Source organism: Athene noctua, chromosome 10 (genome assembly GCF_965140245.1).
Source record: "Athene noctua chromosome 10, bAthNoc1.hap1.1, whole genome shotgun sequence".
NCBI lineage: Eukaryota > Metazoa > Chordata > Aves > Strigiformes > Strigidae > Athene > Athene noctua.
The window spans coordinates 13,930,456-13,957,117 of record NC_134046.1 but is presented as its reverse complement, the minus strand read 5'-3'; the positions used below and the strand labels follow the sequence as shown (position 1 = coordinate 13,957,117).

At 49.9% G+C, this 26,662-nt stretch overlaps 2 protein-coding genes across 5 annotated transcripts; both read left to right on the top strand.

Annotated features, from left to right (window-relative positions):
- The first annotated feature begins 353 nt into the window (after positions 1 to 353).
- Positions 354 to 20,193, top strand: COPG1 (COPI coat complex subunit gamma 1). Its single transcript, XM_074913988.1, has 24 exons — positions 354 to 481; positions 3,290 to 3,342; positions 4,159 to 4,239; positions 4,342 to 4,413; positions 5,222 to 5,301; positions 6,219 to 6,294; positions 6,439 to 6,531; positions 6,865 to 6,951; positions 7,103 to 7,260; positions 7,893 to 8,026; positions 8,807 to 8,874; positions 9,626 to 9,814; positions 10,279 to 10,374; positions 11,760 to 12,003; positions 12,380 to 12,455; positions 12,800 to 12,903; positions 13,013 to 13,138; positions 13,567 to 13,635; positions 13,981 to 14,123; positions 15,424 to 15,595; positions 16,556 to 16,653; positions 18,151 to 18,289; positions 19,233 to 19,331; positions 19,916 to 20,193. Exons 1-24 carry the CDS (start codon positions 445 to 447, stop codon positions 20,044 to 20,046), a joined length of 2,625 nt encoding a protein of 874 aa, XP_074770089.1. The 5' UTR covers positions 354 to 444; the 3' UTR covers positions 20,047 to 20,193.
- A 205-nt stretch (positions 20,194 to 20,398) lies between these two features.
- On the top strand, positions 20,399 to 26,091 carry HMCES (5-hydroxymethylcytosine binding, ES cell specific). Of its 4 annotated transcripts, none has more exons than XM_074913990.1 (6): positions 20,399 to 20,675; positions 22,524 to 22,667; positions 23,018 to 23,137; positions 23,697 to 23,857; positions 24,312 to 24,504; positions 24,918 to 26,091. In XM_074913990.1, exons 1-6 carry the CDS (start codon positions 20,493 to 20,495, stop codon positions 25,122 to 25,124), a joined length of 1,008 nt encoding a protein of 335 aa, XP_074770091.1. In that variant the 5' UTR covers positions 20,399 to 20,492; the 3' UTR covers positions 25,125 to 26,091. The 4 variants fall into 4 exon arrangements, with proteins under 4 accessions (XP_074770091.1, XP_074770090.1, XP_074770094.1 ...); XM_074913989.1 differs by having other exon boundaries at positions 23,018 to 23,158; XM_074913993.1 differs by lacking the exon at positions 22,524 to 22,667 and having other exon boundaries at positions 23,018 to 23,158.
- Positions 26,092 to 26,662: the final 571 nt, after the last annotated feature.

The following is a 26,662-nucleotide window of genomic DNA, read 5'->3' as shown; positions in this document are numbered from 1 at the left end:
CGATGTCCCCCCAGGGACCCCCAAGCCCAGCGTGTCCCCCCATGCTGCGTCTCCTACAGTGTGTCCCCTGGTACCAGTGTCCCCCCACTCCCAGTGCCCCCCGCCAGTCCTGCCCCAGCGCTGCCCCCAGGCCCAGACTTCCTCCTAGCCCCGCCCCCGCCTCCCCGCCAATCCGACCGCACCCTTCCCGGTCGGTCCCCGCCCTCCCCCCCTGTCAGTCACCGCCCAGCGCCACCGCCCCGCGCCTCGGGCCGCCGCCGGGAGCCACGTCGGGGGGCGGGGCCGCGCCTGCGCACTGCGGCGGGCGGCGGCGGCAGTGACAGGCTGGCAGGAAGGGGCGGGGAGCAGGAAGGGGCTGGCGGTGGCACCGGCACCGGGATCGGGACCGGGACCGCCACGGGGTGGGAAGGGAAGGGCCTCACCGAGGGGCCGCTCGGCAGCACCATGCTGAAGAAGTTCGACAAGAAGGACGAGGAGTCGGGTGAGGGGAGGCGGGAGGGGCCGGGCTGTGAGGGGAGAGTCTCCCTGTGCGCGAGGGGGGAGCTGAGGGGAGACCCCTGCTGTGGGCAAGGGGGCAGGGGAGGGGAGACCCCCGAGGGAGGGAGCTGTGAGGGGACAGTCGGTGCCAGCTTTGCAGCGGGGCTGGCTGGCGTGCTCAAGAGCGCAGTGGGAAGCAGTGTGGAAGCCCTAGAGCAGTCTGCTGCCCTCCTCTCAGTGCTGCAACCAGAGGCTAAACCAGCGGCATTGGCCCACCACACCGAGGTTACTTGCTGCATCACCAGGTGTGGAGCCTGAGACTAAATATTGAGCATATTAGTCCTGTTCACAGTTGCCCAACTCTCAAACCAGGTGCTAAAGCAGGGTAAAATCCAGTTTGTAGTTTCTGGTGCTTTTTCTGACACATCTGGTCTGCTCTTCCAACAAGATCATTGCCACTTTCAGTGGGTCTGAAAGGCTGAGCGCACTGAAGAAACATGAAGTGATTGGTTGACATTTCAAAACTTTAGGCCTGAGTAGTAAGAAAGAGATTGATATTTTATGTGGTGTGGAATTGAATCTAGATATGACAGTGTTTGCGTTCATGATTGTGCCTTGTGGTATCTTTTTCATCTTCCTGTGAAGCTTTCTACATAGCTTGTACTCCATAACAAGTCAGTGTGTCCTGAAGAGAATTGATTCAGTGTAAATCTTAGTGATTGTTCTGTGACTCCGCTTACTTTTTATTTTATCGTGCATTAAATGCTTTGCCCTTGTTTGCCTTGTCCAAAACCTCTGTGACATCTTGATATAAGTGAGGATTTAGTGATGCAACTGTTGGAGGGGAATCACTCTTGGCTTTTGTTTTGGGGGCTATTCTTCATCTGCACCTCCCACACACTTCCAGGTATTGGCATTACCTATGGCTGAGGCTGGCAGGAGGTGCACTTCCTTGTATGATGGTGCTGACTCTTGTTGATTTTGTTCATATCAAGAGCTCACAGACCTCTCCTTTCTTCTTTCTGCCACTGCTGCTTGCATGCTTCCCAACATTTTTCTTTGCTATTGGATTTACTTCTCATCCCGTTGCTTGTGTCTCAAAAGAAGATTCCTAGCATTTACTGAAGGTAAGAGAAAGGCAGGTGCCTTTCTCTTGTGGATTGCGTATATGTCCAAAAATATATAGCCTGAGTGCCTGTCATTCTCAGTATTAGTTGGAGTGCATCATCCATGAATGTGCAGGCTTTGGATACCTATTTTTTTCCCTGTAAAGGCTAACAGGACAGTCTTTTTGTTGAGATGAGTGTGTCACTTAATTGGCTTCTGTGTCTTTGCTTTTCATGGATGGTGTAGGTAGCCTTGGATGAGCTGCTTCCTCTGGCTCTCAGAAATGCACTTTGAGATGTTATTTTGGGCATATAATTGTTCTGAGATGCTTGCTCAGTTGGTGACTATTTCTCTGCAAATCAGTACAAATTGTTGTTAGTCATCCAATACTAGGAACTTCCTGAACACACAGCCTCTGCCTTCCCTGCATCTTTCTCCTTCTCTGATGGAAGAATACTTTGACACAGGGTGCTGTGAGGTCCAAGACCTCATGTACGATATATTTCAAGATCCTTAGTGCTATGAAAGGTGAAGAGGTGGTGCTCTGTTGTTCATGGCTGATTTAGGGACTGTAGACATGCAGGGCTATGGGAAATACTGTGTTGCTGGGCAGCTTTTTTGGAACACATTTACATGCTCATGCTAGAACTAGTTCATATTCATACTAGAGGTGTTTTTGTTCTTTCTCCTTGTTTTTTTCTCTCCTAAACCCCACATAAGTATCTGCACTTTGTTCAGCCACCTACTGCATTTGCAAACTTCTCCTGGGCCAAAGGAGGGCAGTTTATGAAGCGGGAAGGAGCCAGAGTGCAGATTGTTTGCCTTTAAGTATAAGACTTACTCTTGCAAAGGCTACTGACACTAGAGTAGGATGCTTTAAGCCCATCAGATCGGAGCTGAGCCCAGGAGCTGTGCTCTGCAGCAGATCAGGCTTGTTAAACATTGGAACAGCACTGGAGATGGCTGTGTTTTGTCCCAGGGCCAGGCTGAATATAGGTACTAATTAAAACCTCCTTATCAATAACTGGCAGCTTTTGAAAAGCTACAGCTCAAAAATGCTTTGGAGGCGAGCTAATAGAGATCATGCAGAACCATAGTGCTTTCCTCTCTGATTATTTCATCCTTAATTGGCGAGGATTTTAACAGAATAAATTATATTAAACAATTAAGTGGAACAATGAAAGTTACTCCGTGTCCAGACTCTAGTCCACTGTCTTGTTCTCTTAATTAGTGATAGAGCCAAAAATACTTTACTGGTGGTTTCCTGATTGGTTTATATTAGTTTATAAAGCACTCCAGACTCACCAGTCTGGCAAGCAATACCTCTTTTTGTCTGAGCTCTTGTTTCTAGGCCTGTCTTATTGATGCTCTAACTGTCAGCAAGCTCCCAGCCCCGGGGATGGAAATAGGTCTTTGGGGATAACAGTGGAGCACAGTTACTTTCCAGCTAATGAGTCCACCTCGGCTCATGGATAGTTACTTCTGGAGGGGATGACAAATCAAGGAATGTCCTTTCTGCTCAGCCTCCCCTAACCACTCTGAAGACATCCAGTTAATATTACTTAAGAGGGAACTCTGTTTGCTTGGTGTTCTTGAAACATTTGCCCCAAAATGCTCAGTGTGTTTTTAAAGTATGGGCATGGTTAGAAAGTTGCTTTCCCATAGCACTATCCCTGGAAAGACTTTGACTCTCTTTATTTTGCAGGTGGGGGTTCCAACCCATTCCAGCACCTGGAGAAGAGTGCAGTCTTGCAAGAGGTAAATCCTCAGATGATCTTCTCCGTGTACCCCTTTCTGAATAAAGTCTCTCCCTCCTGAGTAGCTCACTGGAGAACTTCAGCAAAGAAGTGGGGGTTTGTTACAGTCCTGCTAGCTCTGAAAGAAATGGGCAGCACTCCCGTTAGTTCTTATTTTATTGTTGGAGGGAGGAAGGGAGAAAGGGAGAAAGTTGAAATGGTCTCTGTGACTATAGAAACAGAAAAATACTGAACTATAAATAGTAATAAAATGAATAAAATTATCTGGGAAAGCTCTCTCTAAAACAGGAAGGTTGGGAGATTGGCCGTGAACACCCCGAATGTCTTGCAGATGACAAAGGTAATGAGTGGGGTGTGGCTGATTATTGAATAGTCTATGAATTTGCTCTGAAAAAATGCCTTTCTATTCAACAGTAGTTAAACTTCTTGATCCCCAGACCCTGTTGTTTCAGCGTTAACTGTTTGCTTGCAATGTTGTGAATGGTGTTGGCTCCCATTAGCCTCACAGAGCTTGCATACATCTGTCAGAAGAGTAGTGTTTTAGCTAGCACACAATCCAGACTTGTGTGGGTGAAAGTGTGGTGAGGATTTGGCCTTTAAACCTTAATTGCACTTGGATTTTCAATCCCAGACTGTAGAACCTGTTTAAGAAAGTTCCATGTTTAACGGGAATTAAGGGGAAATCTGATCCAAAGTCATTAAGAATCTTGCCATATCTGCCTCACAATGTATTGTTTGTATTGGTGGCCAAGACCAGACAGGACAGTGTTTGCAAGGGGTCTTGGTGTCAGCATCCTTGTCTGTGCTTTATTTCTAGGCACGAGTGTTTAATGAGACTCCCATAAACCCACGAAAATGTGCTCATATCCTCACCAAGATCCTGTATCTCATAAACCAGGTAAAGGAGAGAAAATTTACACCTATACAGAGACGCCTGCAGCAGGTCCAAAGCTGGCTGTGGTAATTGGGATTTCCTTCCTTCTTTCCAAACATATTCTAGGGGGAGCACTTTGGTGTCATGGAAGCTACCGAATCCTTCTTTGCTATGACCAGGCTGTTTCAGTCCAATGATGTAAGTCTGCTTGTTTTTTTCTGCTGTATTCATCTGGTGGGACAAGTTGTCAATAGAGTCTTTTTCAGCCTTGAGATGTGTGTCTTTATACTATCAGCTTTTCTGCCCTTCCTGGAGCTACCTGATCTGAGTGGGAAGAGTAAAATCAAAGTTTAAAAGCACAGATTAGCTTCTTATCCCTTCCCAGACCTCGTAGTAGCTTAACTGATGCATTCTCTGTTCTTGAGACAGAGATTCCTCCCTCTGAATTGTTGTTTAACTCTTGAGATTGTGCTAGGCAGGGATCAAGCATATAATCAGCTAAATACACTGTGCTTTGTGCCCAGCATTAAAAGATCCTGCTTTCTGCTGAGAGTCAATGACTCTGTGTCCTGAAGGAGCCCAAGAATTAGTACCTACAGCAGTACCATCACTAGCTGTCCCTCAAACCACAGGGCATTAAAATCATGAGACTGGTGTAGAAATCCCCAGTCTCAGGAATATAAATTGCTTGCCTTCTTTCTTCTGAAGCATCAGGGTGCCTTCAGCTAATGTTTTCAAGCTTTTCTTGTTGGTCATATGAATGACAAGTTAAAGATGAAACTGTAGATCCAGCTAAATCTGGTATTTCTGCAGCTCCACCCTAAGATTGGGGGATTTAGAAGAGAAAGGGGTGTTTCATACATCTTTCACACTCAGGCACTGGGGCTCTCTGAAGGTGTCAGGCTCTTGATCTTCACACTAAAATCATGGAAGCAGACTGAAACTGAAATCCTTTTCTATCCAGTGTCCTCTCAGATGATTTCTGTCTTCCCTCTTTCCTTGTCAGCCAACTCTTCGTAGGATGTGTTACCTGACTATCAAAGAGATGTCTTCTATTGCAGAAGATGTAATCATTGTTACTAGCAGGTCAGTCACTTCACTTTTCTTACTGTTATGTTCACGTGCCCTCCAGTAATGCCTGTCCAACCTCTTGGAGATAACTTGTAGTCTCTAAGCAGGGTGAAGATAGGGAATGCCCCTGGTGAGGAAAATTTTTCCTTTAAAAGAGGTCATTAAAATACAGACATTGAACTCCTAGTGATGTGTGTGAAATATGCCGTGTCCCTGTATCCCATGCCTATGGGTGTTCGGATTGTCTCTTTTGGTTATGTGATACAGCAGCATTGCTGTGTTTTCCCCTTTGCAAACATTGGTTTCGTTAACTCCTACTTTCCTCTCTGAATGCCTTGAAGCTTTTTGTAGATTTCTGGCATAAATCTCAAGGCTTTCAACAGGTAGACAAGGATTTATTGCTCCTGTAGCAGCATAGGATGTGACTTCACTGGGGAACAAAATTTCCTCTGTGAATCGTTCCTGAATTGCTGATCATCCCACTGAGAGGCCGGTGCAGTATGGGGAGACAGGAACCTGAGGCTTTAGCATCATCTGAGGGCCGAGGGTATGCAGCAGGTAGAAGCCAGCCCCAAGTGCTGTGACATGATTGAATTCCCATCACCTCGTAGATGGTCTTGCACTGACCAGGACCCTGGAGAAAGGGCAGGAATGAGCATTCAGTGTGGAAGGCAAATGCCTCGGGGATATGTGTGCGTGTGCTCCAGCCTAGCTTGGTGATCAGTAGCCCATGCTGCCTGCTGATGGGTTTGGAACCTGAGTATTGATCTCCTCCTGCCTTCCCACCCTGGTGGGACTTGCCTGAGGCCCACAGTTGCCTGCCGGGCATTCAGCTGTGATGCTGGCTGCCTGCTGCTCTGTGTGCACAGTGTGTGCACCTGAGAGCTGCTGGCTGGGGAGTGCAGTATTGAGAGCTTCCTGTTTTCAACCAGCTTGACCAAAGACATGACTGGGAAGGATGACAATTACCGAGGCCCTGCTGTGAGAGCACTCTGTCAAATCACTGATGTAAGTTTTTCCCTGGGGGCAGCCCTAGGCTCTTCACCTTTCCCTGCTTCACCCCATCCCATATTCTACTTTGCTTTTCATGCTTTTGTATCTCCCCTTTCACACTCCTAATCCATATCAGCTGTTGTTTCCCTCTCCCTGCAGAGTACCATGTTGCAGGCCATCGAGCGCTACATGAAGCAGGCGATTGTTGACAAAGTGCCAAGTGTGTCCAGCTCTGCTCTGGTGTCCTCTTTGGTATGTACTCCCTGCAGGGCAGGCCTGAGGGACAGTCAAGCTGGGAAGCAGTCATCTGTGGTGGGACTGGACATGTTGGGAGTTTCAGGGTTTCATTGTTGCTGTTCCTCTCTTCGTGAACTGAGGGACTGGCGCTGACTTTGTGGGAGATCATCGGCCTCTTGAGGCCGCGGCTGTCATGGCCAGGTCTCTGCATGCTGATCCCTTGCTCTTCTATAAGTGCTGCTGCCAGCACCCTCATGGGGAAGGCTCTTTGTTTCTTAGTATGAGCTGTGATTCCCAAAGCTTCCTCCATCCTTCTCTCATGTGTTGTCTGGGCTTTGTCTCCCCCAGCACCTGCTGAAGACCAGTTATGATGTGGTAAAACGCTGGGTGAATGAGGCTCAGGAGGCAGCTTCCAGCGACAACATCATGGTGCAGGTAGGAAACCCGCCTCCAGCACAGGGAATAGCAAACACCAGCTGATTGTGGAGCAAACTGCTTAAGCTCAGCCAGGCCCCTCTGGGCAACAGAGGGGATAAAAGTGGAAAGAACACACTGTGGGTTTGTGACAATCTCTTTCCTTGCACAGTATCATGCTCTGGGCTTGCTCTACCATGTGCGGAAGAATGACCGCCTGGCAGTCAACAAGATGCTCAGCAAGTTCACGCGCCACGGCCTCAAGTCACCATTTGCCTACTGCATGATGATTAGAGTGGCCAGCAAGCTGCTGGAGGAGGAGGCTGGCAGGTGAGGGGGCTCCTTTGTCCTGCTGGAAGAATTTCCTCAGGTCCTGCTTCCATCTCCTATTGCAGGCTCTCTTGCCATCTCATGAGGGCATTTATTTCCATCTTTGAAGAGCAGCATGTAGCTTCTCTCCTCTTATTGTTGGGTAAAAGGCAGCAGAGAAGATACAGAATGCTTTCATTATTGTTATAAAATGGCTTCTATGAGTCTTGTGTGTGTTCTTGCACGTCAAATACTTTCTTGTTTCTCTGGACTGTTTTGCATAGCTGGTCTTTATTGAGGTAGTCTGCTTCATTTTCTCTGTCTTCCGCAATTATTTGGCTACCATGTATGCAGTGTGTCTTCTGGTAGATAAGACTTGTGATGTGTACAGTCAGCTCTCAGTGTGTGAGGGATGAGGGAGATTCCCTTTAGCCTGTAAGGCAGAGCGTGTTTTCTCAGAAAGCAGCCTGACTTCCAGCCCAGGCGTGCTGGAAGTACAGTGTAATGACCACTGCAAAATCTGGGGATAGTAAGTTTATGGCTGGTTTTACCTTTCCATGGGCTATGGGATCTGCCCATTTCTGCTGTTGGATTCTTCCATTTCTGTCAGCACCTTTTGGTTTAATTAATTCTTCTGATTTTTTGTCCCTTAGCCGTGATAGCCCCCTATTTGATTTCATTGAGAGCTGCCTCAGAAACAAGCATGAGATGGTGGTCTATGAAGCTGCATCTGCCATCGTTAACCTGCCCAACTGCACTGCCAAAGAGCTGGCTCCAGCTGTCTCAGGTAAATAAGGCACTTGTGGCAGTGGCAAGGGGATTATGGCCCTGCAGTGGCCACACTTGCTGATTACCCCAAGAAACAAGGACCTTGTGTAGTTTCAGGCTTGTAGTGTTTCTGTACCTTTTGTTGCTTTATGCTGCTGCTGTGAGCTTGTGGTGTGTGTGAATAGCTTTGCTCCTGTAAAGGTATTTGCCTGGTGTGTTCAAGTGTGGGTTACTGGAGGGGTCCTTTCTTCCTGTGAAACAGGGCTGAATTCTAACTGATAAATCTCCCTGCTTTAGACTGAATGTAACTGTGCAAGAAGCTAAGGTGGTGGCATCCTGCCTTCCCAGCTCATTCCAGTCCAAATGTTCTCCTGAGCTGGGACTGTTGGCAGGTGGGGAGGCTGTGTGTTGTCTTTCTGCATCTGCACAGGGAGGGTGCCCTTCATGGGCCAGCCCTGCAAAAGGAGCAAGGTTTGTATAGAAATGGAGAACAGTAGTTCAAATTGACTTAATAGGAAAGATGACATGGTGATGAAATTGGCTTTCAAGACGATTGAAGGAAAACAGCACCATGGAAAAAGAGGGAGGTGGATAAGAGCTAGTTTTCAGCAGGGATGTGTGGCATAGGGGACAACAGTGAGGGAGAGAGGAAGCTGATAAATTCACAGTTGCTTCTTAAGCATGCTTCTAGTTACCTTGTGCGTGCAGTTGTCTCTTCACTGAAGCTCTTCACATATGAAACGCTTCTCAGTAATAGATTGTGTAAATGTCTGCCTTTTGTTGGTTTTCCCACCTGCAGTTTTGCAGCTGTTCTGCAGCTCCCCGAAAGCAGCACTGAGATATGCAGCTGTCCGTACCCTCAACAAGGTAGGAGCCGGTCTCTCGGGAGCTGTGATAGTTTCTCATGCGCTGGGTGGTGCAGACTTCAGAAGAGAAAAGGGGCCTGATTATGTGATGATTTTGTGTGAATAACCTCTATCCTGGGCTACAGCCTTACATTTGATTGCTTTCTGAGTGGAATAAAACCTCAAAGAACACTTTACAGAAGGAAAAAAAAAATCCCACAATAATTTCACAGGTCTACAGAGGGTCACTGGTCTTATGTGTTACTACTTTCCTTCTGAGCTTCCTGTGGTGAAGGAGCTACTTGCAAAACAGGGATCAAACTCTGATGTTGCTTTTTGCCTGCTCCATGGCACTCTTTGCTCCAGCTTTGCCCTTGACATTGTAAACTAAAAAAGAAAAAGACAGAATGGCAATGTCTGGTAACTGCTGTGCTTCCACCCACAAAGCTGTTCTGCACAGCTAGGCTCACTGAATTTTTGCTGGGAGTTCATAGCTTTCTTTTCTTAATATATAAAGGAGAATGAGAGAGTCAAAAATAGTAAAAGATCATTTATTACTACTGCTTCTTTTCCAGCAAGAGATGCAATTCTGCAGAAGAAAGAGCTTGTTTCTTTAACCTCAGTTTAGTTGTTTGTCTGAGATGATCTTCATGTACAGTCTGTAGCATTTATTTTTACAGAAAGGAGTGAGAGCTAATAGAGACTTGGTGGGTTTTGCCATCTGGGCCTTTTGCATCTGTTGAGTGATTTCCACTCTTCCTTCTCTGCTCTAGGTGGCCATGAAGCACCCATCTGCTGTGACAGCCTGTAATCTAGACCTGGAGAACCTTGTGACAGACTCCAACCGCAGCATAGCCACCCTGGCCATCACCACCCTGCTGAAAACCGGCAGTGAGAGCAGCATTGACCGGCTCATGAAGCAGATCTCCTCTTTCATGTCAGAAATCTCTGATGAATTCAAAGTAAGGAAGTAGTAGGAGGAGGGACACACAGGTTCCTGGTGTTTGTCCATGTTTGTGTGTGCGCTCTGAAACCTGCATGGAGCCTCTCCCAGGAGCTGGACTGCAGAGTATTTGCAGGGAAGAGAAAGAATCTGAGGCTGTCGGCCTAAGCCATGCCTTTGTCTACAGCACCCAGCTCCAGAGTCACATGTTCTCTGCTGGGGAGATGCCTTTTGAGAATTAAATCTCTTTTTCTTCTTTCCAGTGGGTGTGGGCTTCTGTTAGGGTCTGGCCAGGGCATAAAGATCAATCTCCTCCAATTCTTAGGAATGTACCTTCTGGAACTGCATTTGTTGGATAAGTAAAGGCGAAACTGTAGCTTCCAGTCTAGGGACCAGCACAAAATTGACACAATTCGACTATTTTTTTTGTTTTCCTTCCTGGTGAGACAGAATCCTTTATTACTTGCCCCACTTTTCCTCCAGGTCGTAGTGGTGCAGGCCATCAATGCACTGTGTCAGAAGTACCCTCGCAAGCATGCTGTCCTCATGAACTTTCTCTTCACTATGCTTCGGGAAGAGGTAAGTTTGCAGGACAACTACTTTGTGTTCCATGTCTGCATGCATGAACTGCAGGACTGCACAGGGGCCCTGTGAGCGTCAAGCTTTTACTGATAATGCTGTGCAGTAAGAGCCTCTCTCTAAAAGGCTTGCAGTCTAACTGGCAGAAAGGCCAGCTGTGCACAATAGTTACACGCATACTGCCAGGCATATTTTGAATGTGGTCTTCATTCTTTGATTTTTCTGGGGGTTTATTAACTCTCAAAGCAAATGCAGGCAACAGCAGTTCTGTTGGCAGTCCATGTGTGTTTCACATTTGAACCAGCTTTCTTTTATACTTTGACAGCAAATTCCAAGAAGTTTTGTCTTGTACACAAAGATTTGATAACAACCTATTTATTGATGACACGGGACCCCTTTTGTTCTGTTCTCTGTGCTGTGGCACTGAAGGGATCACGAGTACATATAACCATTCTCTGCATTCAGTCAGACATAAATTGCAGAAAGACAGCTTTACAGAGGTTTGCTGAGGCTGTTTCTAAATGAGCTAACATGCCTGCAACACAGCTGGCACCACTGCTTGCTCTGACATCACTTTTTGCCAATTAAAGCCTCTCATTTGGGAACAGACCAGAGCATCTCATTTTGCTCCTGTGAAAAATGGACCATTCTCCTTTCCCAGATTTTCTGTGGGTGGATGATAAATTTTTGAATGTGGTTTTGTAGTTCAAACCATTCTGTTTAAAAGCTTTTTTTAATCCAAAGTAGCTCCAGAAAGATCCTGCAAATGCCCAGCACTGTGCATGTAATCGGCAGAGGATAGTGTGCAGTTTAATCCCCTGGTGTGTATTGAGGACACTAGTAAATAATGTCTGAAGAGAACCAAGCATTAATGGTGTGTGAGGTTATGGGGTGTGCCTAGGGAGGTATTGATTGCCTGCCTTCTCACACTAATGGGCTGTTTGCTGGGTCCTGCTGTGGCAGATACGATCCTTAATATATTTCTCTTGTGATTCATTCTCAGATGTCTGGTGCTAAAGGGGAGAGGGTTGGGTTTTTTCTCCTCCCATATGGCTGTTCTTATATACTGATTGTGGCAGCAGAGGATTTTGAAGGAGATGTAAACCCTTCAGGCAGATGGATTCTTCTACCTTCTTTAGGTCTTGTTTTTATCTTCACTGCAGCCATTCTGAAGGGAGCTGGCAAGAGAGCTTGACTATTAGCTGGCCCTCTGAGTGTAGAGAGGGTCAGAAGTGAGGGCAGCATTACTGCCCTTCTCCTTTCAAATACAGATTAAAAGCACTAAGTGCGAGTGACCTCTTCAAAGGAAATTCTTTCCAGTCTGGCTAGTTCAGAGTCTCTAAAATACTGAGATTTTCACTGAGCAGTTCCTTTTTGCTCCTTAGGGCGGCTTTGAATACAAGCGAGCCATCGTGGATTGCATCATCAGCATCATTGAGGAGAACTCGGAGAGCAAAGAGACAGGCCTGTCTCACCTCTGTGAATTCATCGAGGACTGCGAGTTCACTGTGCTGGCCACTCGTATCCTCCACCTCTTGGGGCAGGAAGGGCCCAAAACCAACAATCCCTCCAAATACATTCGCTTCATCTACAACAGGGTTGTCCTGGAGCATGAAGAAGTCCGGGCAGGTAAGACACACCTGGAAGGCTGTCTGCCCTATGACAGACCTTCAAGGAGACATAATGTATGAAGACCTCTGCTTCTGAGAATTATGATTCGCTCTAGTCCTAAGCAGATCTTGTACACAGCAAAGATCCTGCAGTAGTATTGATGAAAGAGGTGGCCTGCAGCTGAGAAATGGGGAGGGAGATGCAGTGACTCTGAAACTAGACAGAGGAGGTTTGCAGGCGCTTCACTCTAATACATCTTCCTCTTTCTAGTCACAGTAATGCTTTATACTAGTGCTAGCATCTCTGATCTAGCATTTGATCAAGGCCAGGAAATGGAGGAAACTTCAGCTGATTTCTTTGCTTTCTAAATCTGTTTTCATGACTGGTGCTACAGGTGCTGTAAGTGCCCTGGCCAAGTTTGGAGCTCAGAATGAAGAAATGTTACCCAGTATCTTGGTGTTACTGAAAAGGTGAGTTGTACCTCAGAGTTTCTCCACATCCTGAGTCAAAAACCCTGTTCGCTTGAGAGCTTGTTAGCTTCCCCATGCATGTCTAGTGTCTTCTAGCTGTGGATCTGAGAAGGTGCAGTGGGTTCCCGGGACCCTGTGACGGACTCACCACTGCATTCAGCACCACAGAGTGGACAGAAGCCAAGTGTGGCTGGTGATTGCCTTTCTGATACAATTACTAGTGGATTGCTGCCTGTCTGCTATGGCATGTTCTTTCTCGCCCTTTAAGGTGGCTTAGTTACCCGCTTTCCTTTGTGTGGACTCTGCTGTCTTGCACTGAAGAAAGTTTTCCACTTTTTTCTCAGGTGTGTGATGGATGATGACAATGAAGTGAGAGACAGAGCTACCTTCTACCTGAATGTTCTGGAGCAGAAGCAGAAAGCCCTCAATGCTGGCTACATCCTGAATGGTAATGCAGGAAGTCCTCAAAACAAGTCTGCACCTTTTTCCTGGTTTAACAAGTGACAAAAGAGGTAACATTATCTGTGGTTTCAGTGACCTGTCCCTTCTGTCACCAGGTTTGACCGTGTCCATCCCTGGCCTGGAGAGAGCTCTGCATCAGTACACCCTGGAGCCCTCCGAGAAACCCTTTGACTTGAAATCTGTTCCTTTGGCAACAGCTCCTGTTGTCGAGCAAAGAGCAGGTGAGGAACAGTCCCCTGAATGCTGGTCCAAACGGACAGTAATTCCCTTGCAGCTCCAGCCCTCAGACAGGCAACTGTATTGGGCTTGCTGAGAATTGCTGAACTCCATCCTGTTTGATTTTTGTGGGATTACATCTTCTATAAAGACTAAGGCCAGCAAATCTGGTTGCTCCCACATTAGTGTTCCAGTTTAGTCCAGCTGCTAATAATAGTCATAGCTGGTAATCCTCCCTGGAGCTGCTGCAATTCCAAAGGTGTTTAGGAAGCTAAATATGGGTGTCTAGTCCATAGCAAGATGAGCGGTGAGCTCCCTTCTCTCCTTAGTCAAATCCCTCTCCAGACATTGATCTGTTTTCTGATTTAGTTACTTCTTACCTTCAAATCTTTCTTCTTTTTTTTTTTTTTTTTTGTTTGGTTTTTTTTTGCAGAAAATGTCCCTGTTGCTGTAATCAAACAGCCAGAGAAGGTGGCAGCAACACGGCAAGAAATATTCCAAGGTAAATATATGCAAAGCCTCTCCTGTACCTGTGTGTGAGAACAATGTAGCCACCTCTTGCTGAGTCTTCCTTAGCCTTTCTGGCTTTTTCCCATCTCCTTTCAGAGAGTGATGTGGGCTCCCAGCTTTGTCAGCTGCTCACTCCTGGGGGTTGGGGTTGCCTATAGTCCTGTTCTTTCTATCTTGCAATAGATGTGGGCAAAGAATGACTCTGCCTTTAGTTTATGGATGTTTGGTGGATAGTTCCTTGCTGAAGCAGTTTCTGGCAGCTTAAATGAGGGCTTTGAAACTGCTAAAAACCTTCCTGTGGGTTGGGGAAAGCAATGGTTTGTGTCCTCTGTTTCAGAGCAACTGGGGGCGATCCCAGAGTTTCGGGGACTGGGCTCACTCTTCAAGTCTTCCCCAGAGCCTGTCGCCCTGACAGAGCTGGAGACCGAGTACGTGGTTCGTTGCACCAAGCACACATTTGTCAGCCACATGGTGTTCCAGGTGGGTGGCTGTGGCACATGGTGCTGAAAGAGGATTGGAAAATAAGCTCCTGGCCAGTTAAAAGCTCCACTGGGAAGAAATAGCTTAGGGATATCTGTGTTCAAAGCACATCACTGCAATGAGGAGTCCTTAGTTTCTCATCCAGGGCAGCAGAGCCCAAGAAACAATGTTAGGGAACGTGTGTGCCTGAACAATGCTGAAATGTAGAGTCAAAATAAATGAAACAAGCACTAGATGGGGCTGTTCTCACAGAGCAGTCGGCAAGGGGAGCTGTGTTCTTTCCTCAGGCAAGTGGTTTGGGCATGAAAGAATGAAACTTACTGTATCTGAGAGGCTGAAAAGGGTATCCAAGAAAGGGACATGGTTGGGGAGAGCTCTTCATGCCCTGTGTTTTATTTTAGGCTGTGTAGTACAGGTTTTTTTCTGTATGTCTTTGCCTGGGCCTTGGGGAGTTCAAGGCACAGCAAGTCGTATGCTAGCCTGCGAGCAGCAGTGTTTTGTCCTTAGCCAGCTCCTTCCTCCAAAGCTTGGAACTGCTTACACAGCCCCTGTAGGGGTTGATCTTTGCTTCTGTTGTCCATCCACCAGATGCAATTGTATGAGGTTAAGTGACTTGTCATTGCAGCTGGAACGAAGCCTAATCAGCAAATTTAGACTTGCCAAAACCATCAAGCTTGCCGAAACTTGCTCAAACTCCCCCTGGTTTGAGCTGTGCAAAGGATCACCTTCCTTCCTATCTGTTGTGGGGCACTGTGTCCCTGTAGCATCAAGTGAGAAGAGGTAGGCAACACAGCGCTTACTTTTCCATACAGCAAAGAGTTAACCTGGGAATTACTGTCCAGGGAGAAAGGTCAAAGTACATTTAGAGGAAAAAGTTCCATATTAACAGGTGAACTGAAACAGGCAGAAGCTGACACATCTCTGTGCTTGCTGGATTTGTGCTCCTGTCTGGGTTGCAGAGGGCAGGCATTGGGTAGTTGTGTGCTGGTTCAGTTGTTGTTTTCTTTTAAAAAAAATAAAAAAGAAAAAAAAGTTTGCCAGAGCACAGGAGTCCCCTGCAGGGTTTTAGTTTCTCCCCCAAAGCATTTAAATAGGTCGCTTGTAGTCACACTTGTTCTGTGACTAAACTGGAACGCATGAGCCCTGTGACTAGCCAGCTGATAGTGAGGTGCACTGTGAAACACAAAGAGCTAGGGGTTCACAGCTTGACACCCTGCTCCCACTCTGCCTAAAGCAAGTCTGCTATTAGATCTGTAGTGAGCGGCTTCAAGCTGTTGCTGCTTTCCCCTTCCCTGTTTAGTTTGACTGCACAAACACCCTGAACGATCAGATCCTGGAGAATGTCACGGTGCAGATGGAGCCAACGGAGGGGTATGAGGTCATTGGCTACGTACCTGCCAAAACCCTGGTGTACAACCAGCCAGGTACCTGCTACACGCTGGTGGCACTGTCTGAAGAGGACCCAACAGCAGGTAAACAGTTTGCCTTCTGTTTTCCTGATGTCCCTCAAAGTAAGTGTACCATATTGCTTGCCCTCACACATTCTACCTTGCATCCTAGCCAGGTATTTATAGCCTGGATGTGGGTGCAGCCCTGAGTGATGCTGAGCATGACTTCTCTGCCGACAGGCCTCCCTTCTCCTCTCCTGGTTCCCTTGTGCCGTAGCATTGTTGAGTCAGGCTATGAGAGCTGGCAGATGAGCATTCAGCTCTCTGCTGAGTTATGTCCATGCACAGTCCTTTAGTCTGTCTATTCTTAGTGTTAGTATGTGGGGAGGCTGGTACTTGTGAAGTGCTGTGAGTGCCCAGGTGCTCTGAGTAGCACAGGGGTGTTTCAGACAAACCGCTAGAATTTCAGGGATGTCTGTTTGAACTGAACATTTATCACTGTCCAGAACATGAGCCACGCCTTACCTGTGCTTTGGTCTCCCTGGTTTGTGTTCTGGGGCTGCTCACCTGTGTGTATTGCTGCTGTTCACACAGCAGTGCCCATCTTAGGGTTGAGTCATCGCTTCCCCTCCTGGCCGGGTGGTATTAATCAGCTGCCGTGCTGCAGTGCAAGGCGGCTGCATTTTGGAGGTGCATGAACTGATCCCTAGATAAGGATCTCGCCTCTTCATGAGGCGCTGGTGGGACATAGTTACACAACTTGAGATTCACCGGTAATAGCGCTTGATCTGAGGATTATAGTCTTGTACAGCTGTCATGAGCCCGTCTTTATTACTGTTTGCTAGCCTTAATATCACAAATAAATACATTGTTCTTGAGAGACGGACACTTTCGGAGACCCCCCTCTAGGTCGGTGGCTAAGCTTGTGCTGGTGACAGTGATGGGGAGACCCCAGCTGCCCCAAATCTCCCAGCCCCGTTCTGCCGCAGGGGAGTGCGGATCTGGTGGTAACATGGACTTTGCCTTTGCCTCCCCTGCCTCCAGTGGCCTGTACCTTCAGCTGCATGATGAAGTTCACTGTCAAGGACTGTGATCCAAACACGGGAGAGACGGACGACGAGGGTTATGAGGATGAGTATGTGGTAAGGAGCTGGGCGTGTACCTGATCACAGGAACTGTTGGCATTTTGAGGGTTAATGTGATCTGTACTCAGGTCCCTGCAAGCAGTGATGTGATTGCTGACGCCGATGTAGGCAGGATCGCCTGAAGAGGGGGTTCTTGCTGTCTCTGGTGTCTGTCCCAGGATGCAGATGCAGGTTTGCAGAACTTGCTTTGTCTAGTATGGAGTGTCCTCCTGTTGCTTTCCAGGCAGACACCTGACTGCAGGACGCCTGTGTTTTGGGAGGCCATGGTGTGTCCTCCAGCTTTGGCAGGCTGTGCCCTATGGGCTCTGGCAATTGCACAGTCAGGTTTGTGGAGACAGACGGCCTTGGGCATATTTTGTTCTCTATGAGTTGCTCTCCCTGGTGGCACAGTTAATTGCCTAGAGGCTTGCCTGATACAGGGAGATTGCCATCCTTGTTCTTGCTCTGGGGAAGGTGGGCTTTTCCCTCCACAGTACTGAGACCGATGAGAGCACCGATGCTGCAGAAGCACCTCTCTTCCAGGCTTTGCCATTTACAGGCAGGCTGTTTTACCACAGAGGAAGAAGCTTGAATTTAATGCTTGGTCAGAAATTGAGACTAGCTCGCAGAGGGTGGTGCTTACCCTCCGCAGAGGAAGGGATGTTGTGACACCACCTCAGCTTGCCCTGTTAGCTACAGAGGCTGTTTTCTATGCGTTGCCTGTCACTGCTGTGAATCTGATTAGAGGCCCTGCTGTGCAGTGAGTCACTGAGGATGTAGCATCCTCCCAGAAGGAATGGGGAGAGTTTTTCTCAATGGAACATGGAAGGTTAACCCCTCTCTCTGCTTCCTACCCAGGGCAGTTGAGTGATATTTAAACAAACTCTTCTGTGTGTTTCAACTAGAGTCAGGAGGAGACTCTTTCCTGCAACAATGGCTGAAATGAATGCAGGCTGGTGTCTGGCCAGCTCTGGCACTGACTGCACTTCGATACGTGCTCTGGAGGGACAGGCCCGGTTCTGCCTCGCACAGACACAGTCGCAGCAGCAGTTTGGCTAACCCAGCATGCAGCGCTAGGTGATAGCAAGCATCTGCTGGTATAGCACTGTACTTTACCAGCCTACAAAACAATAAGCCAGAAAGGCAAAATAGAAGCTTATGTGCACCCTGGGGAAGCAAATGCCGCACCTGTGTGAGCACAAGCAGTTTTTTCTTAGGTTTTGGTTGGTCCTCTGTTTTGGACCTTGGTCCAGTGCTTTGACTTCTGTGAGGCCAAGGGCTGTGCTAAGAACACAACCTGCTTTGTGAAATGGCTTGGCCAGTGGCTCTCCCAGGCCTAGCAGTTGCTCAGCCAAGCTGTGTTTGCTCAAGCAAACCAGAAGGGGCAGGGCTTGCTCTGATGCATCCATGAGTGGAAGTGAAGGCTGTCTCCTCAGAAAATCCAGTCTAAAGTTCACTCTGGAGAGAGCAGGGTTAAGAACAACCATGTTTCACTTGAACCTCTTCTACTGCCAGCTTGAAGACCTGGAGGTAACAGTGGCTGATCACATTCAGCGGGTTCTGAAGCCAAACTTTGGAGCAGCCTGGGATGAAGTGGGTGACGAGTATGAAAAGGAGGAGACCTTTACTTTATCTGCTATTAAAACCCTTGAAGGTAAGGGGGTGTCTGAGCCCAGCAGAGCTCTTAACATTCCCTCCAGCAGGCAGAGTCCGGCCACACAGTCTGGCTCACTTTAGATCTCTCACAGAAAGGCTAATGGGGCAAAACCCCTCACAAGCTATTTCACTGCAGCTGTTCAATACGGAGCTACAGTTACTGTGATAACAAGTTCGTTCAGGTTTCAAAAAACCAAATGAGTATTCTGGGCCCTGTGGAGACCAGGCTGGGTTGTGGGAGGCAAGAGAACAACTCACTTTGCTCTCGCACCCTACCCTCCCAAGCAGACAGACCATAGCTCAGCTGTGAGCTCCCACTTCCCTTCTTGAGACCAGTAAGAAAAGATGCAAAGAGCAGAAGACATGAGGTTGGTGGGCAGGCTCATGTTGTAAGCCCTTTTCTCTTTCATTGTGTTAGAGTCCTTTTATTTTTCCTGAGAAGCCTGTAAAAACAGTCTTTTGATGGCTTAGAAGGGTGTCCTCATCCTATAGCCATCTCTGGACTTCCTTGCCCAGCCCCTTAGGATTTGAAACACTCCCTGAGGCCTTTTCAAATTCCACCTGAAGACCTGTGTCTCCTGCACGATGTCTCCTTCCTTCTGCATCTGTCCCCAGAGAAGCAAGCAGGCTGTTGGGGCTGTGCAGTAAGTGTGCAGCCAGCTGCACTCCCCTACTTCCGTAGTCTGACTCATTCACCCTCTTCTGTCTTTTGCACCTTTGCTGCATCAGATAACAGAACTGCCGTGTGGCGGTGGGTATTTTATGTGTTGCCTTTGCCTCCCTGGTGACCTCCAAAAACAGAATCCTGGCCATGTGTCCCTCAAGACAAGCAACATGAACCCTAACATATGGGGAGGGCTTTAGTCACCTTTGGGTGCTCTGCGTGTCCCTGTTAAGATACCTGCAACATGGAGCCTATTTTATCTACTTCTTCTTAACAGAGGCAGTTAGTAATATCGTGAAGTTCCTGGGGATGCAGCCCTGCGAGCGATCAGATAAAGTGCCTGATAACAAGAACTCTCACACTCTGTACCTGGCAGGTGAGCTGTGGGGTGAGGTCTTTGCTTGAGGAGCAGCTCTTCAGGAGGTCACACAGAGCTGCCTGCTGAAAATCAGGACTGGAGTTTCTGATGGAGCCCGCTGCGCTCTATGTAGGATTTGGAGGCTTTACCATGGTTTATGTCTCAGCAAGTGTCAAGCAGCTGGTGATCAGGGAGGGTGCTGTGGCGTGGGGGGTGTTGGGATCAGCCCCAGGCTCTGCTGGGTGCAGTTTGCTGTCTTTGTGGCCTGTGGCACCTGGTTTGGAGGGAGCCTGTGTGGGCAAAAGTCCCAGCAAAAGGGGTATGCGCTGGAGCTGGTAGTCACTGAAGGAGTGCCTGGATCTTTTCTCAGCTAGAGTTTATTTTACACTTTGCTCTCATGAGTTTTACAGTAGTAAGAGGCCCAGGTATGTTATAACGAGTGAGAAACGTGCTGCTCGAGGGTCTCTCCTGGCCCAGTGCTGGGGATTGGCCAGACTACCTCTGGGAAACCTGCCCTTGCCAAGCAGCACTGTTCAATTTTAGGCTTGCAGGGGAGGGCGGCCTGCAGCGTGCTCACTCCTTCCTCCCACTCTCCCTTCCAGGCGTGTTCCGGGGTGGCCATGACCTCCTGGTCAGGTCTCGTCTCGTCCTGACGGACACGGTGACGATGCAGGTCACGGCCCGCAGCAGCGAGGAGCTCCCTGTGGATGTGATCATGGCCTCCGTCGGATAAACCGCCTCCCCCAGGACTCCCCAGGCCGGACCCCCGCGGGCAGCGCTTCTTTCTCTGGCAGCAGCGTAGGGATCGCGTTCACCACAGCAGCTTTTGTGTTCTCTGCAGTACAGCTGTATTGGGGCTCTGTCTATAAAATAACGATGTTTTCAAGGTCTGGTTTCGCGAACGCTTTGTGCCCGCACCGGCCGGTTCCGTAGCGGGTGGCCAGACGGCGCCAGCCGTTCCCTGTCCTCCTGGTGTCGTTCCGGTAGAACCGAGCCCCCGTCGGGGCTCCCCTGGGGGGCGGCAGCGGCGTTTCCGCGGTGCGGGCCCGCCGCGGCCCCCGCCCCGCCCCTGCGCGGCCGCGCTCCGCCCTCCGCCGCCTCCCCGCCGGGGCGGAGCGGAGCGGCGCTGGGCCGGCCCCGTCCCGTCCCGTCCCGCCGCAGAGCCGGGCGGGAGGCGCGATGTGCGGGCGCACCGCCTGTTCCCTGGGCGCCGACAACCTCCGCCGGGCCTGCGCCTATCGCGACCGGCGGGGCCGGCGGCAGCAGCCCGAGTGGATCCAGGCGGAGCGGTACCGGCCCTCCTACAACAAGGGCCCGCAGTCCCGCGGCCCGGTGCTGCTCTCCCGCCGCCACCTCCAGCAGGTACCTCCCCCCCCCGCGCTTTGCAAACGGCCGGCGGGGGCCCTGGGGCGCGGGGGGTTGGCCCTGGGGCGCGGGGGGGCCCTGTCCCGCGGGGCGCTCTGTATCCGGGGGCCTGAAACCGAGGGCGGGCGGGCGGGCGGTGCGGACGGGGTTGTGCCCCGCGGGTCCCCCCCCTGAACTGTAGCGGCTTGGCTGGCCTCTCCGCGCTCAGTGCCCGCGGGCAGGTATTGAATTTTCTAATTGCAAAGGTGCCTCTTGTTGCTCTATTTACGTGTTCCTGAGGAGGGCGGGGAGTCAGTACCATGCTTCCAGTGTAGTGTTGTATTTTCTGCAAAAGATCATATGCAAGTGATTAACTGCGGTAGAAAATTTTCTCAAATGCCTATAATTACTCTGCTGGGTTTGTTCTGCTTTCCTGAGGCTTTTTTTCATTTCATAACACTGCTGAGAGTGCCCAGGTCTCATTGCTAGGGGAGGGTAGAGGGGAAAAAAAACCAACCTCAGCTTCAGAGCTGTAAAATAACTGTACACCTGTGGTGACCGTTATCCCGGCTAATTTAAGCCTCACCAGACCTTCCCCAGACAACCTGAGCAACCTGTACAACTGTGTGTGCATCCCGTTTGGTTTCTGCATAAGAGGGTGCCCGGCGAGCTGCTGCTCGTTGGTGTTCAGTGGGGTGAAACGGGGTGTGCTGAACTGAAACACCCCAGCCTGGACCCCTCCGTTCCTCCTGCCCTGGCCAAAGGGGCAGCCCAAGGGGCTGCTGCGCTTCGCAGCCCTTACCAGCATAGGGGCGGGGGTGGGATGCCTCGGTGGGGCCGCTTCGAAGTGCCATGGGCGATGCCGTTGGGCATCCTCGTGCCTCCTTTCCTGCCTTGGGGTCCCACATCCCCCTGAGAGCAGTCGACAAGCTGGTGGAGTGGGGGAATACAGGGTTGGGGGCATGAGGCAGGTCCCAGGCAGCCACGTGCTGGGTTGTATGTCTGTCGTCAAGTCATTGGGACAGGGACGCAGCCTAAGGTGCCCCTTTTTGCCGCTTCTCATCTGTGGGAGGCTCTGGAAGACCCCACGAAACTGGGCACATACGTGTCCCTATATAGATGCACCTATAGTAGGTGTGTATATCTGTATAAACAGTGCAGTTCTTTGGGAGCAGCCCGCGGCGCCGGGGCCTGCTCGCCCAGGTGTGGCAGCTGCGGGCAGAAAGCGAGAGCGAGCTGGGGGAGAAGTGAAAGCCACAAGCCCTTTCCATTGTCCGAAGGCAGATGGTATGCAAAGCACAAGGAGTGAAAGTGAACCAGGACAACAAAAATCACGTTATTAAAATGAAGGTGATGCTTACACCCTGTGGCACGCTCGCTGTGAAGAGGAACGGACGTTTTGAGGACCTTAACACCAGCCTGATACTGTTTTTTTACTTAAGAGCTGGGGAGTTTGTGTACCCAGGCACTGCCTGTTGAAGTAAAACTGCATTTATTGCTCTGGAGAGTTGTCTGCTGAGCCTCACTGACACACTTAATTATTTCTGAAAAATATTCTTGTGCTTTCTGCTGAAGATTAATTCTTACAGGAAAGCCGTTAAGAGTATGCAGAGGGTTATAGTTAGTGGCTGTTTCTGCATAGCTTGTGAGCGGCATCCATGCAGCAGAGCAGAAGCAGATTTGGTGCTGGAGGGGCTGTGAGCCCCATCTCTGCTCTCAGCAGAGACGCCAGCCTGTTCCCCCCATGCAGGGGGAAAATCCACTTCCACAGGGCTCTGTGAAGCCCCTCTCTCAAGCTGTGGGGATGCTCCCCACACCCCTGCAACATGGCTCTGACCCGGGGTGTTTTTCTGTCTCATTCAAAAGGATGCAGACTCCTCTGAGCGGGTCCTCATGGACATGCGCTGGGGCCTGGTTCCCTCCTGGTTCAAAAAGGACGACCCCTCCAAGATGCAGTTTAATACCTCCAACTGCCGCAGTGACACCATGCTGAAGAAGTCTTCCTACAAGGTGAGTTGCTGCTGCCTTTGTGTTCAGCTTGAAGAGATCTTGCAGTCGGCAAAACCAGAGCTGAAACATCTCCCTAGAGAGTACCGATCACCATTTGCCTGCGGCACAGGGGAGTAGGTCCCTGTACTGCAGAGCTGGCAGATTTTGCTAAAATAGAACAGAAAAGGTAGTTGCTGGTGAAGCTTATCTTTCATCACAGAGCTGGTGGTGGCGTTTATGCACCCTGCGGGGCAGTTTAGGGGAACCCTGAGAGGGAGCGAGCAGGCTGGGTGGTCCCAGGAGCCCCCATCCTCCCTTGCAGGCTGCCCAAGGCTGCTCTTCATCGCTCACTTGTGCTTTCTCTCCCCCAGGGTGCTCTGCTCAAGGGCAAGCGCTGTGTGGTCCTGGCAGATGGCTTCTATGAGTGGCAGCAGCAGAGTGGGGGGAAGCAGCCGTATTTCATTTACTTCCCCCAGACCAAGGACACTGTGGTACGTAGAGTCCCTCGCCATGTCTGAACACGCCCCAGTTCTGAGCTCCTGCTCCCTCCATCTGCCCTGGGAGAACCCCCTTGCCTCCAGCCATGCCCATCTCTGGGGGTTTCTCTTTCCCAACCGGGCTTTGTTCTGCGGTGGGCTCGGCACTCTGACATCCCTCTGGCCAGCAGTCCCTCCCACTGTGGTCCCTTGGATACAATCGGTGCCGCAGCGTCCCCAGCGTCACGCTTGCTGCTCCCCACATGCCGGATATTTGCATGAGTGGGTGATGCATCTCACAGGGGACTGTGCTAGGCGTTTCACTACCTCTTTCTTTTGGCCAGCATGTGCAGAAAGGAAGGAGGGTGCTGGCTTACCTGTACAACGATGAGGCTCCCAGTACCTCACCTGGAGTTACCTCAGATTAGTAGCAGGGCTCCTGGAGAGCCCTCAAATCAGTGCAGTTCATGACTTAGATGCGAGTCATTGACCCGCTGCAGCACTGGCAAGTCTGCGATGCTTCAGCTGCCCATGGGTCGGCACTGACTGGGGCGATGGGGCCTCTCCCTTGCAGGATGAGGGGAAGGAGGGTGATGAGGAGTGGAGAGGATGGAGGTTGCTCACCATGGCTGGGATTTTCGACTGCTGGGAGCCACCGTCGGGAGGAGAAATGCTGTACACTTACACCATCATCACCGTGGATGCCTCCAAGGATGTGAGCTTCATCCATCACAGGCAAGTGAGCAGGCAAGGGTGCTGCAGGGTCAGTGGCAGGGCGAGGAAGGAAAGCTGGCACCTTTAAACACCAGTCTGGCAGCACACAGGCAGGGAATCCTCCTTCCTCCTGATGCCCTCAGAGAAAAACACTACAACATTACTGGCTCGTTTTGGGTCACTGGCTCATACCCTTTTCATAAATCACCATCTTTGTGCCCCGGTGGGTGGCAGAGTTGGACTGTGCTCTGCCTGACTGGAGCTTGGCAGTCAACCCCTCTGCCTGTTCCAGTGAAGCAGCTACCGGGGCAAAGCAAATGCACACTCTGCCTTGCGGAAGAGCATCCTGCTGCTTTGGTTTTACCCCTGTTTCCCCTGAAGCTGCCAGCTGCTTGCTAGCTTATGAGCCTGGCTTTTGTCACCGTGCTCTGCCATATCAGTGCTGGGCTTTGGCTCTGACTGTCTTGTCCCCTAGGATGCCAGCCATCCTGGACGGGGATGAGGCCATCAGGAAATGGCTGGACTTTGCTGAAGTGCCAACACAAGAAGCTGTTAAACTCATCCAGCCCACAGAGAACATTGTTTTCCACCCAGTGTCCACCTTTGTCAATAGCATCCACAACAACACACCCGAGTGCCTCACACCCATCGAGCTAGGAGCCAAGAAGGTGAGTGCTGGCAGGGGCTTCGCAGGGGCGAGCTTGGTCACAGTGACATCCCTGAGCAGGGACAGTGCTGTCAGGCTGCAGGAGGGGCAGCAGCAGGCAGCGTCTGCAGGGCATGCCTGTGCTGGATGCTGGAGTGCAGAGCCCCAAACAGATTCCCTTCCCTCCACTTCCAGAAATAAACTGTCACCTTGTGCCAGGATTTCTCTGCCAAATGAGGCAAATTCCATGTGAAATGGGGCTTGGAACAAGCCTGTTCGCAGCAGCCCAGGGAATCTCCTGCAGATGTACCTGATTAAAGGCAGGGCTGTTGCTCCAGCCTCCACAGCCCGCTCTGGAACAGCTCTCACAGTCAGCTGCCTACCCTGCTCTTGCCGTACTTCTGACTTTTCCCACGCTGTCTTTTGTCTCTCCAGGAGGTCAAAGACACCCCAAGCAGCAAAATGATGCTGGGCTGGTTAAAAAACTCCCAGGAGGGCTCTCCCCAGAAGAAAGAAAATGACTTGCCCAGGTGGACAAGTCAGTTCATCCACAACCCTTCGCCCAAGAAAACCAGCGTGGATATCATGCATCAGTGGCTGGGGAAGGAGGGAGAGCCGGCTGTGAAGAAGCGCAAGGCTTAGGCACTATTTGGGATGGCTGGCCATCCTTTTCCTCCTGATTTTCCTAAGCAGAATGAGGAATGTTTTTTTGGAAGGCTTTGCAGACTGGTGTTTAGGTTCTCTAAGCCTCTCAGGTGTTGATCTGCCGCTCCAGGTTGTTGTCTGTGTCCTTTGTGTTTTGTTAAAGGTTGCTGCTTGCCTTTAAAAGTTTTGGTTTTGTCTTGTGCTGACAGGAGTGAATATAACCTGCTGTCCTCCCTCCCTGCCACTCACTTGTGCCCAGCAAAGATAAAGCCCTGAGGAGCATCTCAGCCTGCAAAGATAAAGCCTGAGAAGCATCTCCCCGGGACGAGTAGCTTCTGCCTTCTGACAGTGTTCATACTTCATGTCTCATTCTGTTTTCTCTTCTTTTCCCTTTTTTTGGTATTAAACTAATACCTCTTTTCCATTTAATTCCATATTGATTCTGTACAGATTGCTTTCTAATACTCTCACCCTCAAAAGATGGCTCCAGGACAGAGGGACATGCAATAAATACGAGGAGGAAACCCCCAGCTCAGAAGATCTGCCAGAGTCATCCCACTCTGCATCAGCGTTGCCACATGCATTCGTGGCTCCTGAACAGGGAGATGTTTAAGCTGTGCCTGGGAGGAACTGGACTTTGCTTGGGTTTTCCCTGCAGGCAGCAGTGTGGGACAGCATGTATTGGTCACGTTGTTTGTACATTCATTTTGTTAATGGGATTTGACGACTTAGAGAGGATTTTCTTGATCTGTGGAGGGATGTGCTCTGCCTTGTTCATAAAGATTCATTAAAGCCCAGATAACCAAAGTGCCATTACAGAACAGCATAGGGTAGTTGTTTTTGAGGTCAGGGATTTTGTAAACAGAGGCAGATGTTCCAGGCCAAAAGCCTTACACCGTGGGACCCTTGCTGGAAAGCCGGACTTAATTTGTATTGGAAACAATAAAATGGAATTAACTGGTTGACTGCACAGTGCCCTTGTCTCTATGTGTGTCTGTTGTCCCCCTTGCCCCATGCAGCCCCCTTGCTCCTGTTTCGCAGGCAGAGCTCATATCTCCTCTCCATCTTCTGAGGGGGAGACCAGCTACTCGCTGCTGAACTCTCAGGCTACCAGCAGGGCCCTGTTGCTGGAGCATTTCCATTTGCCAGTGGAAGATATTCCCTGGTGATTTATTCTGAGATTCCTCCTGAATGATCTGTCACTGGGGAGCTGCAGGGCTGGCCAGAGCTGGGGCTTGTCCCTGGGGAGGGACAGTAGGGCTGGGCAGGACCAGCAGGATGGGTGCCAAATCCATCTCCAGCTCCTTCGTATGCTATGGACGTGATGGTCACAGGCTCATCTCAAATTTGTTTCAGGTCTCCAGTTTCTGTGGAGAGAGTGAAGATGGTGAGCATGAGTGGGGGACGCTCACCTTTCCCTGCTCTGGGGAACATAATCCTTTCCTTGGGGAGGCCAGGGCAACGCAAAGATGCAGGGTACCGATCGTCTCCCCTCAGGCTGTGAGCATCAGCAGCATCATCACCTAAAAAATAAC